The following is a 17,996-nucleotide window of genomic DNA, read 5'->3' on the forward strand; positions in this document are numbered from 1 at the left end:
GTAAAATCTGATGAAGGTCCAGATGATGACTAAGCATTTCAAAGTCATCTACATTAAAAAATGTTTATTTATTTGGGGGAAGAGTGGGGCCATATCCAATGGTGTTCAAGGCTTACTGTCTCTGTATTCAGGGGTCAGTCCTGGAAGTGCTTTGTGGGGGAACTATATGTGGTGTTTGGAAAGAACATTCTCTGGCCCTGTGGGATTTTTTAATGACAAAATGTTATTGCAAAGTTAACAGACGATAGCACAGTCTAAACATAACTTTTTGTTTTGTTTTGGGGTCACACTGGTGGTATTCAGGGATTATTCCTGGCTCTACATTCAGAAAATTACTTCTAGTGGGTTTAGGGTATCCTATGAGATGCCTGAGACTGAACCCAGGTCAGGTGCATGCAAGTCAAAAGCAGCCCTACTTGCTGTACTATATAGCTCTGGCCCCTAAACATAACTTTGATGTAACTGAAAAACTTAAAAAAAAATTGGATTACCATATTGCAATATTATCCTTATTGTGATAGTCTGGTACCAAACTAGCAGTATATCTATGCCAGCATATGGACACATATACAATTAAAGTTCTAACTTCCTGTCACTGCTCTTCCCACTATTTTATTGGATTGTTGAAGTTAGCATGTGATTTCTCCCTATAAACTGTGGACATTTAGGACATATGGATACGTATATCTAATATATATGTAAAGCTACATCAAGTGTTTTTACATCATTTTTTTAAAACTATAGTAATGCATATCCTATTGAAACTTTCAACTTTTATAAAAAAAGACACTTTTTGAAAATTTTTTTCTTTTTTTTTTTTTTTTGTTTTTTTTGGGTCACAGCCGGCAGTGCTCAGAGGTTACTCCTAACTCTATGCTCAAAAATCACTCCTGGCAGGCTTGGGGGACCATAGTGGATGCCGGGATTCAAACCACTGACCTTCTGCATGCAAGGCAAATGCCTTACCTCCATGCTATCTCTCCAGCCCTAACTTAAGACTTTTTATAAATTTTATTTATTTTTCTTTTTGGGCCACACCCAACAGTGTTCAGGATCTACTCCTGGCTCTATAGTCAATAATTATTCCTGGTGGTGCATGGGAAGCCATATGGTATGCCAGTATCAAACCCAGATTGACTGCATGCAAGGCAAGTACCCTACCTTCTGTACTACCACTCTGGTCCTAGCCTAAATTTTATTTCTAAAGCTTATTTCTGTCAATCCAGATAGATTCTAGATGATTTACATTGTAAAAGTCTATTTCGATGAGCACATTTAAAACATGTTTTATTCATTCCTCCACAAATGAGAGCTGTTTCCAATCTTTGTTTTGAATGGCTCGACAGTGAACGAACGTTCTGGTACAAATCTACATATGCACATAAGCAAGGCTTTGTGTAGTAGAGGCATCTAGAGGGGATGTAGCATCAGAATAATGCATATCTTTGAATTATTGCTGATTTTGTCTTAAACAGTACTGTATAACATTTTTTATAGCTATACGGAGTCTCTAGTTCCCACACTATAAGACATCAGATTTCTTTTTAAAAATCAATCTGATTATATATGAAAAGGAACATAGTTTATTTTGTTTGGGCCCATATCCCAGTAGTGGTCAAGGCTTACTCCTATCTTTGCACTCAGTTATCACTCATGGTAGGTTCTAGAGACCATATAAGATGCTAGGAATCAAACCCAGGTGAGCAGAATACAAGGCAAGTGTTTTGCTCATTGTACATTGCTTAGTCCGTGGTGTATGATTCTTATCTCTCCATTTTCTTTGAATTGAGTATGTAATCACTAATAATATGTAACCTGCCACTGTTCATATCACATTCTAATAAGCAGAAAAAGTGTAAAATATTTTTATGATCTAAGGGCAAAGAGAATTCCTTTTAAAAACAAATCTGAGGCTTGGAATGATAGTATTGCAGGTAGGGCACTTGCCTTGAATGCATCAATCCAGGTCAATTCCCAGCATGCAATATGGTCTCCTGCATACTTTCAGGAGTGATCCCTGAGTACAGGGTCAAAAGTAAGGTCTGAGAACTACTATAAGCACCAATCCCTCACACACTGCTGGTGGGAAACAAATTGCAAAGCGGGAGGGAGGGAGGGAGGTAGGGAGATAGCAGGCAGGCAGGCAGCCAGCCAGAGAGACAGACCGACGGCCAATCCAGCAACTCATTCTCACCATCGATCAACATTCATTCCATATCCTCCCCTCACACAGGCCTATAATACAACATGTACCAGAACAGTGTTGCTATACTTTTCCCAACTGTTGGAGGCAATTGGTAAGACCAACATTGGGAGAATGGTTAGGAGAAGAGCACTGCATTCCCAACATGGAGAACTATGCAGCTGTTAAAAAGAAATGCATCATTAAATGTCATTACAATAGCAACATGGATAAATAAAAAAAAATGTAATGAACAAAAGTAGCTAAGAATGGAATGAGAAAGAGAATACAATCCAGAGGTAAATAATATACATATACATAAACACTTAATACACATTTTTCAAAAACAGATAAAAACAAAAACATACATTTGAAACACATCAGAATGGTTACCTATAAGATGGTAAGCGAGGGTAGGCTACTGGCAGAAAAACAAGTATGTAGGGCCAGGGATGTAGCTCAATGGAAGAACACATGTTTACCATGTGTGAGTCACTGAGATTTGATTTGATTTGATTTGATTCCTGGGACAACAAAATATTTTTACAACAGTTATACTAAAAAACAGATGGCATTTCCTCTGAGAAGTCTTTATTAGCTATCTCATCTAAGACATTCATATTGTTTCCTTTAAATTCTTTTCTTTTTTCTTTCTTTTAAAATCTCAGTACATCATTGTTTGCTGATTGCCTTTCTTACCACTCTAAGGATGTATTAGGCAATATAAATTATCATTAACTAAATATCTGTAAGTCCTAATAATGATGACACTTAAGACAATAGACGGCTTGTTGAATGAACTAAAGGAAAATAAATGAATCAATATGTCACAGTAGCTATGCCTAGAAAGGAATTTGTAGTCAAATTAAGCATGCAAAAGTAAATCACTGAAACTTTTGGATTGGAGAAGCATACCCAGAGCTCCTATTCAGGAAGACCAGCACAAGAGCAACAAGTGACATGGACTGGTCAGAAGGAAGAAAATGAAACAAACAACATCCACTTCAATAGCCCAGAAATAAGAGAGACCAATGGGCCTGCAAGGAGATGAAGGTGAAAAGGCATTGTGAACACTGCAGCTATGCGACAAATGGAGGGAATGAGCTTAGGGCTCCTTTGAGCTCACGGTGCAGTGAAAGAAACTATGAAAATCCACCTGGATAGAACACATGCACTTTTGGATATATTGAATTTAAGATTATTTATTAAATACCATCTCCAGGCACTGAAAATATTCTGAGTAAGAAAGACATAACATCTTTCTACAGAGCTGGTGAGAAAAAAAAAAAACAACTAACAGGGCTAGAGAAACATTATATACAAGGTTACATGCCTTGCATGCAACTGAAACCTCAGTATGGCATATGGGGCCTGAGATAGCACCAGAGGAATCACTCTTGATCACAAAGCTAAAAATAATTCCTAAGAAAATATAAGGTGTAGCCCCAAAGCTAAAATCTAAAGTAAATAATTATAATATCATGATAAATAATAATGAAAAGGTACAGGGCGTTACCAGAGTAGACAAGCTTGCCAGTGAAGTGTTTCAACTAGGAGAAAAACTAATTAATATCTCACTTAAAAATTGAAATTGGAAAAAGTAAATCGAAATGGGGGACCAGTGAGATTTTTTAATAATACAATTAAGAGAGGTCTGAAGAGTAGCATGGAGATAGGGCATTTGCCTTGCATGCAGAAGGACGGTGGTTTGAATCCCAGCATCCCATATGGTCCCCGAGCCTGCCAGAAGTAATTTCTGAGCATAGAGCCAGGAGTAACCCCTGAGCACTGTCAGGTCTGACCCAAAAACCAATATATATATATACACTTAAGAAATACACTTGCAAGTGCTAGCGTAGGACGGACCACGATTTGATCCCCCGGCGTCCCATATGGTCCCCCCAAGCCAGGGGCGATTTCTGAGCGCATAGCCAGGAGTAACCCCTGAGCGTCAAATGGGTGTGGCCCAAAAACCAAAAAAAGAAAAAAAAGAAATACACTTGCGGGCCCAGAGAGAGAGCACAGCGGTGTTAGCCTTGCAAGCAGCAGATCCAGGACCTAAGGTGGATGGTTCGAATCCCGGTGTCCCATATGGTCCCCCTGTGCCTGCCAGGAACTATTTCTGAGCAGACAGCTAGGAGTAACCCCTGAGCACAGCCGGGTGTGGCCCAAAAACCAAAAAAAAAAAAAAAAAAAAAGAAATACACTTGCATGTGGCTATGCCAACTTGACCCAGGTTAAAATCTCAACCAAAGCACTGTTAGGAGTTAGGACTCAATTCCCATACCAGAATAATCCCTGAGCATTTCTGGGTGTAAACCCCAAAACAAAATTGTTGATGATTATTTAAAAATAAAAATGAAAATATTTGAAAAAAATTAAATATCTGGTTTTTGGAATCAGGGGGTAAGGAAAAGAAATCCAATTCTAGTGGGGCCAGAGCAATAGCATAGTGGATAGGACATTTGTCTTGCACATGTTCGACCTAGATTCGATACCTGGCATCTGATATGGCCCCCAACCTTGCCAGGAGTGATTTCTTAGTGCAGAGCCAGAAGTAACCCCTGAATGCCACTAGGTGTGGCCCAAAACAAAAAGAAAAAAAAAAAGAAGAAAGAAAAGGAAATCCAATTCTGTTTTCATTATTTTCCCCACTTAATCTATACTCTCTTTTCTCCTAGACAGCAAGATAAAAATAAATTTTTTAACAGTGCAAGTATTTGGTTATACAATCTACAAACAAAGCAATTATCAAATACTTAGTGAGTTCATATGATGACTGTGAATTATGGTAAAATGTGTAAACTGACAATGTGAATGATTTTTGTACTATTCCCAACAAATCTGATAGTATGAGAGAATGATTTCACTAGTGAACTAAACCCACTATACTTAGAAAACTACAAATATCTCAATAAAAGGGCATTTTTATTCAATGACTAACAGAAAGAACATTTTAAAAAATGGTATTTTATTGATCAAATTTGAAATAACTTCCAATCATTCAAGATAGTTTCCAAGACTGTTGCAGTTGTCAATACTGGGAGACATACCATCATACGTTCCACTTTCTAATAATGCTCCACTCTCTTCCAGTGCTTTGAATTGTTCAACAGAAATGAAATTATAGTCCACCCCTGGTACTTCCCCATCCCTGGGGGCCCTTGTAGTGCCTAAGAGAAAAAGAAAAAAAAAGACGAAAGTACTTTAAAAATACTAATAAAATTCCATCTATGGAGAAGACATGAGAGAAACAGACTATCAAATCTTCTGTACCTTTAGAATAAGCCTCTAAACCTCTTAGGCAGGTTACAGTACTAGATGCATTTAATTCAGGATGATTAAATATTCTTTGATATAAACTATAGGCAAGACTAAATTTCAAACCACAAAAAATAAAAACAGTCTTACCATCTAAGTCAAGTTATCCTTTTTCTTTTAAGCTTAATTATCAATACCTAACAATTAGAGAAAAGAAAAATCCACCAACAATAAACTTCATTTTTATGCAGCTACTTTATATTTTTCCTTCTTTATCATAAATGCAAATTCAGTTCTCACTTACCAGAGTAGTGAAGAATAATGAAAAGGAAAATTTTGAGTTCTTTTTAATGAATACTAATTTAAAATCTTGGACAAGTACAAAATTTTAAATTATTTTAGACAATGAAAAGCTTATGATAGATTTTCTAATGATGCATTTATTCATCATTCTCTTCAAGTGACTTCTTAAAATAAAGCACTAAGTGAGCTATTTTAAAATTTCCTACAGTGACATAAATTTATACTAGGATATTCATGCTAAAGTACAATATTTTCTTAAGATACAAGGTAAGAATTCAGACTTTAGCAACACTGCTATATTTGATTAAGTTTTTCCAAACAACATCAGTACTTTTTAGGGAGGGAGGAAGCTAGATTTGGGGGCTATATCAACTGGTGCTAAAAGACCATTTCTGCTGTGCTTGGAGACCATATGTGGGCACGAGGGACTGAACTAGGTTGGCTACATGCAAAGCAAGTGACTTACATGCAAACCCCCCCCCCCCCCCGATGACAAAATGTTGATTTCAACTTTTTGCTGCCTGCAAGAAACATCTGAATAGTCAGAACAAATACAGACTCAAAGTCAAAGTTTGGAAGACAAATCCTTCAAGCAAACAACTCCCTTTAACTGAATGGGGTTGGCCGTACTAATATCAGATGGCATAGACTTCAAGCTTAAAAAGTTGTAAGAGATAGAATGTCATTTTTAATAATCTAGGTATATGTTCATCACCAAGAAATCACACTCCTAAACACATTTACTACCACAATGAGGGGCCAGCAAATACATACAACCACCACTAATAAACTAGAAGAAAGACATCAACAACAATACATTAGTAGTTGGAGACTTCAACACCACTCTGTCAACTTTTGATAAATCAGCCAGGTTAAAACTCATCATGATATACTGAAAATAAATGAACTGAAAATGAAAGTGAATTACAAACAGAAATGGAGAAGTAATTTTAACACCTGGAGATTAAAGTGATCACCAGTGAACAACTAGTGAGTCAGAGAGTAAATAAAAAGATTCCTGAAAACAAAAAACAAACAAACAAAAATTCCTGGAAACAAATGAGAATGAAGACACAAATTATCAGAATTTGTGGGACACAGCAAAAGGAGTATTAGACGAAAATATGTAGCTTTACAAGCATTCATCAGGAAGGAAGAAAGGTCCTACTTAAATAACTTAATGGCACACCTTAAGAAATTGGAAAATATGGGCTGGAGAGATAGCATGGAGGTAGGGCACTTGCCTTACATGCTGAAGGACGGTGGTTTGAATCCTGGCATTCCACATGGTTACCCGAGCCTGCCAGGAGTGATTTTTGAGCATAGAGCCAGGAGTAATCCCTGAGCACTGTCCGGTATGACCCCCCAAAAAAACCCCAAAAACAAACAAAAGGAAATTGAAAAATTATAACTGAAACCCAACTACAAACATGTTTGTAATTATGGTGCTTAAATAAAGATATTATAGAAAAAGAAATTGGAAAATGGCTTTCCTTCCTCCCACCTTTCCTTCTTTCCTTCCTAAAGAATAAAAACAAAATTGGAAAAAGACCAACAAAGAGAGAGAGAGAGAGAGAGAGAGAGAGAGAGAGAGAGAGAGAGAGAGAGAGAGAGAGAGAGAGAGAGAGAGAACACCTTAAGCCAAATCAGAAATGACAGGGGGAAATACAAGAGATACTACAGAAATTCAAAGAGTAATCAGAAATTACTTTAAGACTCTTTATGCCACAAAATGAGAGACTATGGAAGAAACAGATAAATTCCTGGACTCCTATAAGTTCTCAAGGTTGAATCATGATGATCTAAAATACATGAATAGACCTATCACTTGAGAAAATTGGATTCATTAGTGGATTCTTTCAAACCTTTAAAGAGAACCTACTGCCAATCCTTTTAAGGCTCTTGCAGGAAATTGAAAAAAAAAACAAACAAACAACAATTACAGTTTCTATAAAGCTAACACCACCCTTATACCAAAGGCACACAGATATACCACAAAAAGAGAACTACAGGTTAATATCCTTGATGAACACAGATGCAAAGATCCTCAACGAAATACTAGCAAAGAGAACTCAACAATTCATAAAGTAGGTCACACACCATGGCTAAGTAAGATTTATGCCACAGATGCAAGGATGGTTTAACATATTGAATTGAATACACCATGTCAATAGAAGAAAAATTCATAGCAACAGATGCAGAGATCAGATTTGACAACACATTCATGATAAAAATTCAACAAGATAGGAGAAGGAGCATTCTCAAAATAGTCAAAGCCATTAACTACAAACCCATAGAAAATATTATATTCAGTGGGGGAAAAACTAAAATACTTTCTCTAAAATCTGGCATATGTTTGCCCCTTCTATTCAGTATAGTACTGGAAGTACTTGCCATAGCAATTACGCAAGAAAAAGATATCAAAGGCATTCAGATAGAAAATGAAGTCAAACTCTGTTTGCAGATAAAATAATTAGATTTAAAAATTCTTACAGCCCTAAAAAAAGCTTCTAGAAATAGATTTGTGTAGCCAAGAGGCAGCCTACAAAATTAATATGAAAAAAGTCCATAGCTTTTCTATATACAAATAATTAAAAAGAAGAAATAGATATTAAAAAGAAAATCCCATTCACAGTTGTTCTTTAGAAAATCAAGTAACTTGGAATCAAATTAAATAAAGAGAAAAACCTTTTTTAAAAAAAACCTTACAAAACATTGCCTCAAGAAATAAAAAGGGACACAAGGACATGGAAACACATACCATATTTGCCGGCATATAAAACGACTGGGCGTATAAGACGACCCCTTAATTTTGCAGTTAAAACATAGGTTTAGGCCTATATTCGCTGTATCAGACAGAATGTATGTACCACAGTGAGCCAATCACAACAAGCAAAGGTTCAAAGGTTATACTGTAATAGACTTCCTCTCTGACTCTGACCAATCTGAGCAGGCTTTTGACAGTGTAGATTCGGGTCCAGAACATTGTCTAATTTGCATGCATAAAAAAACCTGCTTGGATTGTCTGAGTTAGAGAGGCATCTGAGCAGCCTTCAGTGATTGGTGCAGGATCGAGTTGGAAAATTTGCTTTGTGTCAATATTTAGACAATTTTCGTTTAGTGGCATATTGAAACACTTTTCGGGATATACTCGGCGTATAAGATGACCCCCGATTTTCGGTTGACTTTTTTTTTGTTGCAAAAGTCGTCTTATACGCCGGAAAATACAGTAGCTTTGTTCATGGATTGGGAGGATTAACCTTATTAAAATGGCAATAGCTCCCAAAGCACTGACAGATTTAGCACAATCCCTATAAGGATGCCCAGGTCATTTTTCAAGAAATAGATCAAACATTCCTGAAATTCAGATGGAAAATAAACCTCAATGAATAACAAAAGCAATCCTTGAGAAAAATAAGATGGGAGGCATCACTGTCCCCAACTTCAAACTAAACTATAAAGCAGTAGTCATTAAAACAGAATAGTATTGGTTAAAGAAAAATCTTCAAATCGAAGGAATAGACTAACCTCAGATATATAATCAATGAATCTTTGATAAAGAAACAAGAAATATGAAGTAGACCAAGAAAATCCTCTTTAATAAATTGAAAAAACTGGTCAATTACATGCCCCCAAAAAAGTGAACTCAGACCTCTCTTTAACATGATGAACACAAGTCAAATCAATATGGATAAAGACCTTGATATAAAGATCTGAAACCTGAGGAAATGTAGACAAAACACTCTATGACATATAAGTTAAAGGTATCTTCAAGGATGGCACATCACTGACCAAGCAAAGATAATGAAATGGGATTACATTCAACTAAGAAGCTTCTATAACTCTTGGGGTAGGGGCCAGAGCTATAGCACAGCTATTAAGAGTTTGCCTTACACAAGGCTAACCTGAGACTGACCCAGGTTCAATCCTGGGTATTCATATGGTCCTCTGAGCCTCCAGGAACAATTTCTGAATGCAAAGCCAGGAGTTACTCCTGAGTGCTGCTGGGTGTGGCCCCCAAACAAAAACATACGAACAAAAACCAAACCAAACAAACAAAAAGAAGCTCTGTACCTCAAAGGAAACAGTTACTAGTATGCAAGGACTACACACAGAATGGGAGAAACTATTCACCCAATAGTCATCTGATAAGGGTTTAATATTTTATAATCCCTGATAAAAATTATATAAGACACTGGTGAAGTTTAAAAATAATTTTTTTTTCTTTAAAAAGATTTGGGGGAGGTTGGGCCAGTGGTTCTCAGGGGTTACTCCTGGCTCTGCACTCAGAAATTGCTCCTGTCTTGGGGACCATATGGGATGTGGGGGGGGGGGTGAGGGGGGGGATCGAACTGCAGTCTGTCCTAGGTCAGCCGCATGCCAGGCAAATGTCCTACAGTTGCGCCAGCACTCTGGCCTCTTTAAAAAGATTTTTAAAAAGAATCTAAAATAATTAAGTATTTGTCTTTAAAAAGAAAATTGTATAAAATCTTATATGTTTATACAAGGCACTGGTAGAGCTTAAAAAGTAGATCTGGGGCCGGAGCAATAGCACAGTGGTAGGGCATTTGCTTTGCACGTGGCTGACTCAGGGTGGACCTCGGTTCGATCCCTGGTGTCCCATATGGTCCACCAAGCCAGGAGCAATTTCTGAGTGCATAGCCAGGAGTAACCCCTGAGAATCACAGGATGTGGCCTAAAAACCAAAAACCAAAACAAACAAAAAAAAGTAAAAACATATAACCCCACTCAAAAATGGGAAGAAGAGTTGAATAGAAACTTCCTCAAAGAAGAAATATAGATGGCAAAAAAAAATGTTCCACATCATTAACCATCAGGGAGATGCAAATAAAAACAACAATCAGATACCATTTCACACCACAGAGACTGGCAAAGAACAAGTAAAGTTGTGCTGGGATTATATACAAGGAGTAAAGGACTCATATAATGTCAACTGGTCCAGCCTTTTTGGAAAACATTATAGATATTCCTTTAAAGAAACTAGGAATTGAGCTTCCATATAATCCAGCAATAACATTTCTAGTAATATACCCTAGAAGCTCCAAAAAACATGCAGAAAAGCCCTCTGCATCCCCCTGTTCATTGCAGTACTATTCAAAATTCTGAAAATAACCGAAGTACCTGAAAATAGATGAGTGGATAAAGAAACAGTGGTACAGCCACACAATGGAATACTCAGAAGCTGTTAAGGAAAATGAAATCATGAAATGTGCTTATCATGGATGGATATGGAGAGTATTATGCTGATCAAAATGAGTTGGAGTGTAATAGACATAGAATGATTGCACTCATTTGAGATATATTAAAAAAAAATAGCCTGGAATATTATTCAGAGACAATAGAGATATGAACCAGGAGGACAAATCCATCGTAGGAAGCTTGCCACAAATAGTGGAGAAGTGCAGTTAGGGCAGAGAAGGGACCACTATGACACAGATAGTTGGAAATAATCTCTTGATAAAAAAATGGGAGCTGACTGAAAATAAAATGATATGCATGATACAATGCAGTTTACATTATTGCAAACCAGTGTTTAAAAGAAAAAAAAAAAGGAAGTGAGAGAGGACAGGTGTGTGTGGGGGGAATGTCTGCCTCAGAATAAAACAGGGTATACGGAAGGAGCGAGGACTGGAGGAATCTAGGGACACTGGTGGCAGGAAATGTGCGTTGGTGAAGGGTACTGTATATTGAAAGACTGAAACTCAATCATGATTATCTCTGTAACTATGAAAAAATATATTATGAAAAACTGTATTATGAACAATTTTTTAACTATGGTGTTTAAATAAAGTAATTAGGGGCAGGAGCGGTGGCACAGGTGGTAAGGTATTTGCCTTACATGTGATAACCTAGGACGGACTGCATGCAGTTTGATCCCCCAGCATCGCAAATGGTCGCACCAAGCCAGGGGCGATTCCTGAGCGCAGAGCCAGGGGTAACCCTGAGCGTCACCGGGTGTGGCTCCCAAACAAACAAAAAATTATAATAAAGTAACTTAAAAAAGAATAAAAAGAACTTCCTGTTTAGGAAAAAGAGATGACACTTGCCTCACACAGAGCTGACCGTGTTCAATTCTCAACATATGGTCCACTGAAAACTACCTGGAGTGATACCTACGTGCAGTTCCAGTAAGCCATGAGCATTTGTGGGTGTGGCCCAAAAACAAAAAAGAAAAAGAAAGAAAAAAATCTTTTTCCATTCAAATATGCATGTGGCTTGATTCAGAATAACAGCCTTATCTCTGCACAATTCAATATGGTTTTTGGGCCATACCTGGTGGTGCTCAGGGGTTACTCCTGGCTGTGTGCTCAGAAATAGCTCCTGGCAGGCACGGGGGACCATATGGGACACCGGGATTCGAACCAACCACCTTTGGTCCTGGATCGGCTGCTTGCAAGGCAAACGCTGCTGCGCTCTCTCTCCGGGCCCATTTTGTACCTTTTCTTGTCAAGAGATGGGAGTGTCTTTGGCCTTAACTCCTGAATCTATGCTGGATTTATAAGATTTAAATAAGTGAGGGCTGGAAAGTGGGTTGGGTTGGGAGTGTGACTTGCATGTAGCTGACAGGGTTCAATTCCTGGCATCCCATATGGTTCCCTAAGTCTGTAGAAGTGATTTCTTATTTTTTGGTTTTTGAACCATCCCCTCAGTGCTCCTGGCAAGATAGAGGGACCATATGGGATGCCGGGAATAGGACAGGGGTCTCTCTGGCTCCTCCAGGAGTGATTTCTAAGCACTGACCCAGGAGTAATGCCTAAGTGTCACTAGCCCAAAAACCAAAAAGATTTTGCATAAGCTAAAGTGAAGAATGTGATCTTATGCAAGATCATATCAACATTTATATCTTTACTTCTTAAAACAAGTACTCCCACCACCATGCATGGAAATTTATGTAGACAGTGAAATAGACTCAGATAAAAAAGAAAAGAACAAAAGTATATATCAAGGGTCTAGAGATGTGAAGCTATCTTAGAACTTTCAACCTTAGCAGAACCAGATGACAGTCAATTCAGGAAATTATGAGAAATAAATAAATACATGATACTTTTGCTCAGTTTCTTCTCAGCTCTTTGCTCAAGAGTGACCACTGATGGTACTTGGGGAACCATGAGGAGCCAGGGCTTAAACCAGGGTTGGCCACATGCAAGGTGCCTTTACCTTTCATTTTGTACTCTCTTTGGTCCTAAATGATAGTATTTTAAGTCATTAAATTCTGTAGTGGCCAAAGTAGCGAAGACAGATTGAAATACTATTCAAATAAACTCACCTATCAAGTATAATGATTATATGAAACACAACAAATTGCATTATACCTAATATTGTAAGAAACAACATTTACCTGGAGGGAGAGACCAACTCAATACTTTAGTCTGGGATTTTTATTAATGGTGCCATTTTGATCATATACCAAATCCTTTGGGTTTTGATCTCTTTTGCAAAATGGTATTGAGCAAGATGGTATTCATGATTCTTTCCATTAATAGATTTAAAATGTTATATGTGATTCCAAAATACATATTTCTAATGTAGCTATGCTAACTTCCTCTACAAACATTAGGAATGGATAGATATTAAATGTCATGTGATTCTAACATATATATATATATAATTCTAAGGTTTGTAAAATCATTCTCTCTAAATTCATGCATGCAGCAAATAAAAAATCAAAATAAACTCAAGTCTTAAAATCTTTTATTTTTCCCTCCCAATATATATAACCCCTATCTTCTTCTATCCTTCAGACTCTAAAACAATTTTCTTTATAGTCTTTTCATATTTTCCATTTATTTATTTACTTATTTTTGAGTTACACTCAAGAATTACTCCAGGCTATGTGTTCAAAAATCATTCCTGGCATGTTTGGAGGACCCTATGGGATGCCAGGGATTGATCCCGATCAGCTGCATGCAAGACAAATGCCCTACTTGCTGTGCTATATCATTCAGGTCCTTATTTTTCATATATTTTCATGGTAACATTTTACCTATCTAGTCACCACTATACCGGCTATCAGTCTCTTGTTTGCTTACAAATTGGGTCAAGTCCCAATTTATATTATCTGACTTAGCATTTCATGAAGCAGATCAATTGTCCTTTGAAATAGTATTAGGAACTATGAAAAAAAAAACACAAAACATACATAAAGTTTAACGAGTCATAACAGCTACCCATCCAGGTACAGAATAAAATATTGCCAGAAGTCCCATCTGTGTATCATAAGTAATGAGTAATCATAAGTCTGCTCCTCCCTTCCCCAAAAGTAACATCCACTTGACACCTGTTATGATTTCCTTTCCTTGAAAGTAAATGTTTGCACTATCTAACTAATGCATTTTTAAGCACCATAGTTTTATTGTTTCCTAACTTCATAGAAATGGAATTAGACCGTGCACATCCTTTGTTTCTGTACACTGATACCTGTTTGTTATGAAGTGTTTAAACTTTTGGCAAGGTGCTAAGTATGTAGAAGCATCTCGGTGTTCATCTGATCTAGAAATGTTTTAGGAGATTAAATATTCTGTCTCATCTATTATAGTAGTAAAAGATTCCTTGTGTTATGAAGAGGTCACTCGAATTTTCATCTGTTCTACTATATTTCTAGCTCGTTAAAGACTGAATTTTAGTTCTTTACATTCCAGCTTCTACAGTACTTCAACCATCCTAAGTTATTAAAAACTTCTAAAGTGCATTATTTTCTTTCCACAAAATAAAGTCAAGGAGAACTAAAAATTCTAGTTACTTTAAGATGTATTTCAACAACAGAGATATTAAAAATGAAATATTTACATATTTCCAAATGGAATGAGTCTGCAGAAATGTAAAACGTATTTTCCTTAAACAGTATTTCTGCAAAACTAATTTTGTAATTTTGTACACCAAAATTAGTAATAAGGTGATGGGAAAAATATAGTTTAAATATTATAGATTCAACGATGAACTGAATTCCTAAAAAATAAAGAATAACAGAAGCCAGAGAGACAGTACGGTGAATAGGCTCTTGCCTTGCATGCTGGTGACATAGCCTGAACATGAGCTACCTGGCATCCCACCTGGTTCCCTGAGCTCACTAGGAGTGATCCCTGGAGGCAGAGCCAGGAGAGTGCCATGAGCACTGCTGGGTATGGCCCCAAAATCAAAACAAAGAAACAAAATAATAGAGATGGCCAAAGGCATATGAAAAATGTTCCACATCACTAATCATCATGGAGATGCAAATCAAAACAACAATGAGGTACCATCTTACGCCACAAGGACTAGTACACATCACAAAGAACAAAAACGACCAGTAATGGCATAGGATGTGGGGGCGAAAGGGATCTTCATTCACTACTGGTGGGAATATTGAATGAGTCAGTGGGAGAGGAGCAGACATAATAATCTCACTCATTTATGGGATATAAGGAAAATAGAACCTAATATGTTAATAATTACCCAGAAATAATAGAAAGGAGGACCAGGAAGACCAATCCATGATAGGAAACTTACCACAAATATTGAGCAGTGAAGTTAGGGGCAAAGAATGAACTACTGGGGCTGGGAAGGTGGCGCTAGAGGTAAGGGTGTCTGCCTTACAATGCGCTAGCATAGGACGGAACACAGTTCGATCGACCCCCGCGTCCCATATGGTCCCCCAAGCCAGGAGAGATTTCTGAGCGCATAGCCAGGAGTAACCCCCTGAGCGTCAAATGGGTGTGGCCTCAAAAACCAAAAAAAAAAAAAAAAAAAAGAATGAACTACTGTGACAGTTGATAAATGGAACTGAAGTTCCAGTCAGAACAATAACTAGGTACTGGATGGATATAAAAGTGATATGTATCTTAATTCTTAATGTACCTTCATTAACAATAGTGCAAACCACAGTTTCTAAAAAGGAAAAAAAAAAGGAAGAGAGAGAGAAAGTGGGGGCAGGTTGTCTGCTTCAGAGGCAGGCAGGGGGTGGGAGGGAGGGAAACAAGGACATTGGTGGTAAGAAATGTTCATGGGTGAGGGGGATATACATTGTAAGACTAAAACTCAATTTTGGACAACGTTACAATCATGGTGTTTAAATAAAAGTTATAAAAAAAAGAAAACCACTAATATGTAAAACTAATATGTAAAATTTTAGTCTCTGACAACAGAATTAAGGGATGGTACAGAGGAACTCAGGTGAGGAAAATGTTCTATCGCATGGTGCTGATGGACATGATGTGGTACTTTGTAAGTGTGGGGAAAAAAACCTTGTAAAGCACTATGTTTAAATAAAGTAATTTAATAAAAGAAATATGACATTGTTTCTATAATTTTAATGATTTTCATGTAATAGAAGTTCTTCATTTTACTGTACTAAAAATGTGTCAATGCTTACCTTTATAGTTATTTTCCCCCTGTTTCATTAAGGGAGGTCACAGAGCTATTCTATCCTTTTTCTTAAAGCATTATAGCATTGTCTTTCACACCTACACTAAAATAGACTTTTTCCCTTTTGCCTAATAGGAAGTAATGGTTCAATTTCTATTTTATCCAAATGGCTACTCAAGAAGATTTATTGAAAAGTCAATTATTTTTTCCTTTTTATGTGCCAACGCACTTCAGTGATTGGAGTATTATTTAGAAACATCCAGGTGAGACTGGCTGGCTGGTACTGAACTTTGTATGACATCTTTCCAGACACTGACTATTCCTGCACAATTACGCCAGTGCTACAGTCCAACAAATACTCCCTGCTTGCTTTCTTTTAATCAGACCTTTTTCATATAAATTCTAGAATCTGGCTAACACTACTGTAATTTTCATGACGTTAGATTAAATCTAAATATATTTGAAGAGAACTTGTATCTATACCAGATTTAGTTTTTAATCTATGAATCAATAATGTGCTTATAGATTATTTAATGTACCTTAATTTTACCAGAGTAGTGTTATACCACTTTAGAGACTGATTATAGATATTTCAAATATTTTTTCTATTATAAAATTTATATAAGATCTAGAGTGATAGCACAGCAGTAGGGTGTTTGCTTTGCAGGCAGCCACCCAGAATGGTCTTGATCCCCAGCATCCTATATGGTCCCAAGTCTGCCAGGAATGATTTCTGAGCAGAGTCAGGAGTAAACGCTGAGCACCACCGGGTGGTGGCCCAACCCCTGTGAAGTTATTTTGGTAAATGTTCATTTTCTATTTGTCAATGCTATAAAACATAATCAGTCACTTTACTTGAATCTAATTTATGTATAACAAAATTTACCTATTTTAGCAGTACAAGTCTATAAGTTCTGGGAACCCTTACACCTCAAAATGCTTTTTTCTGCCCTTTCCAGTCCCCACCTTGTGGAGTAAATATAGTTGTGTAGGGGCTTGCTTGCTACAGTTTTGCCTTTAAATAGAATCTCATATAATAGATACATAATAATTTGATTCCAGTAATAGCTTGTATTATTTTTCTCTTTCCTTTCTCTGTCTCTCCCCTGCCCTTTCCTCCCTCTTTTCTTCTTTCCTTCCTTTATTCTTTTCCTGTGTGGCAATATCTAACAGTACCCAGGGCTAACTACTGGCTCTGTGTTCTGGGATCACTCCTGGTACAGTTTGGGGGACCATATGTGATGTCAGGGGACATCACACTAAGTTAGCTGCTTGCAAAGCAAATACCTTCTACCTGCTGTTCTATATTAAACTGATATACCAAAATTTGTTTATTCCTTCCTCACCAGTGGACAGTTGATTATATTAAGATTTTTAATATGAAGCCGAAGTGGTAGCACAATGATAGGGCATTTGCCTTACACGTGTGGCTGACCCAGGACGAATGTGGGTTCAATCCCCGACATCCCACGTGGTCCCCCGAGGCAGGAGTAATTTTTGAGCACAAAGCCAGGAGTAACCCTGAGCATTGCCAGGTGTGACCCCCCCCCCAAAAAAAAAAAGATTTATTTATTTTTTTTGGTTTTTGGGTCACACCCTAAAGCGTTCAGGGGTTACTCCTGGCTCTATGCTCAGAAATCACATCTGGCAGGCTCAGGGGACCATATCGAATGCCGGGATTCGAACCACCATCCTTCAGCATGCAAGGCAAATGCCCTACTGCTATGGTATCTCTCTGGCCCCAAAAGGATTTTTTTTAATATAAAAAAATAAAACTACTGGGGCCAGAGCAATAGCACAGAGCATTTGCCTTGCATGCGGCCAACACAGGATGGACACCGGTTCAAATCCCAGCATCCCATATGGTTCCCCAAGCCAGTCAGGGGCG

General features: G+C 37.4%; 1 protein-coding gene across 4 annotated transcripts in view; it reads right to left on the reverse strand.

Annotated features, from left to right (window-relative positions):
• MAGI3 (membrane associated guanylate kinase, WW and PDZ domain containing 3) overlaps nt 1-17,996 on the reverse strand; it is a 284,200-nt gene that overhangs the window by 101,565 nt on the left and 164,639 nt on the right. For all 4 annotated transcript variants that reach the window (XM_049765665.1, XM_049765664.1, XM_049765662.1 and 1 more), the window contains exon 3: nt 5,236-5,355. In XM_049765665.1, the coding sequence (XP_049621622.1) occupies nt 5,236-5,355 (120 nt within the window). The remainder of the gene's footprint in view (nt 1-5,235; nt 5,356-17,996) is intronic.

The sequence above is a fragment of the Suncus etruscus genome, chromosome 19 (assembly GCF_024139225.1).
Source record: "Suncus etruscus isolate mSunEtr1 chromosome 19, mSunEtr1.pri.cur, whole genome shotgun sequence".
Taxonomy (NCBI): domain Eukaryota; kingdom Metazoa; phylum Chordata; class Mammalia; order Eulipotyphla; family Soricidae; genus Suncus; species Suncus etruscus.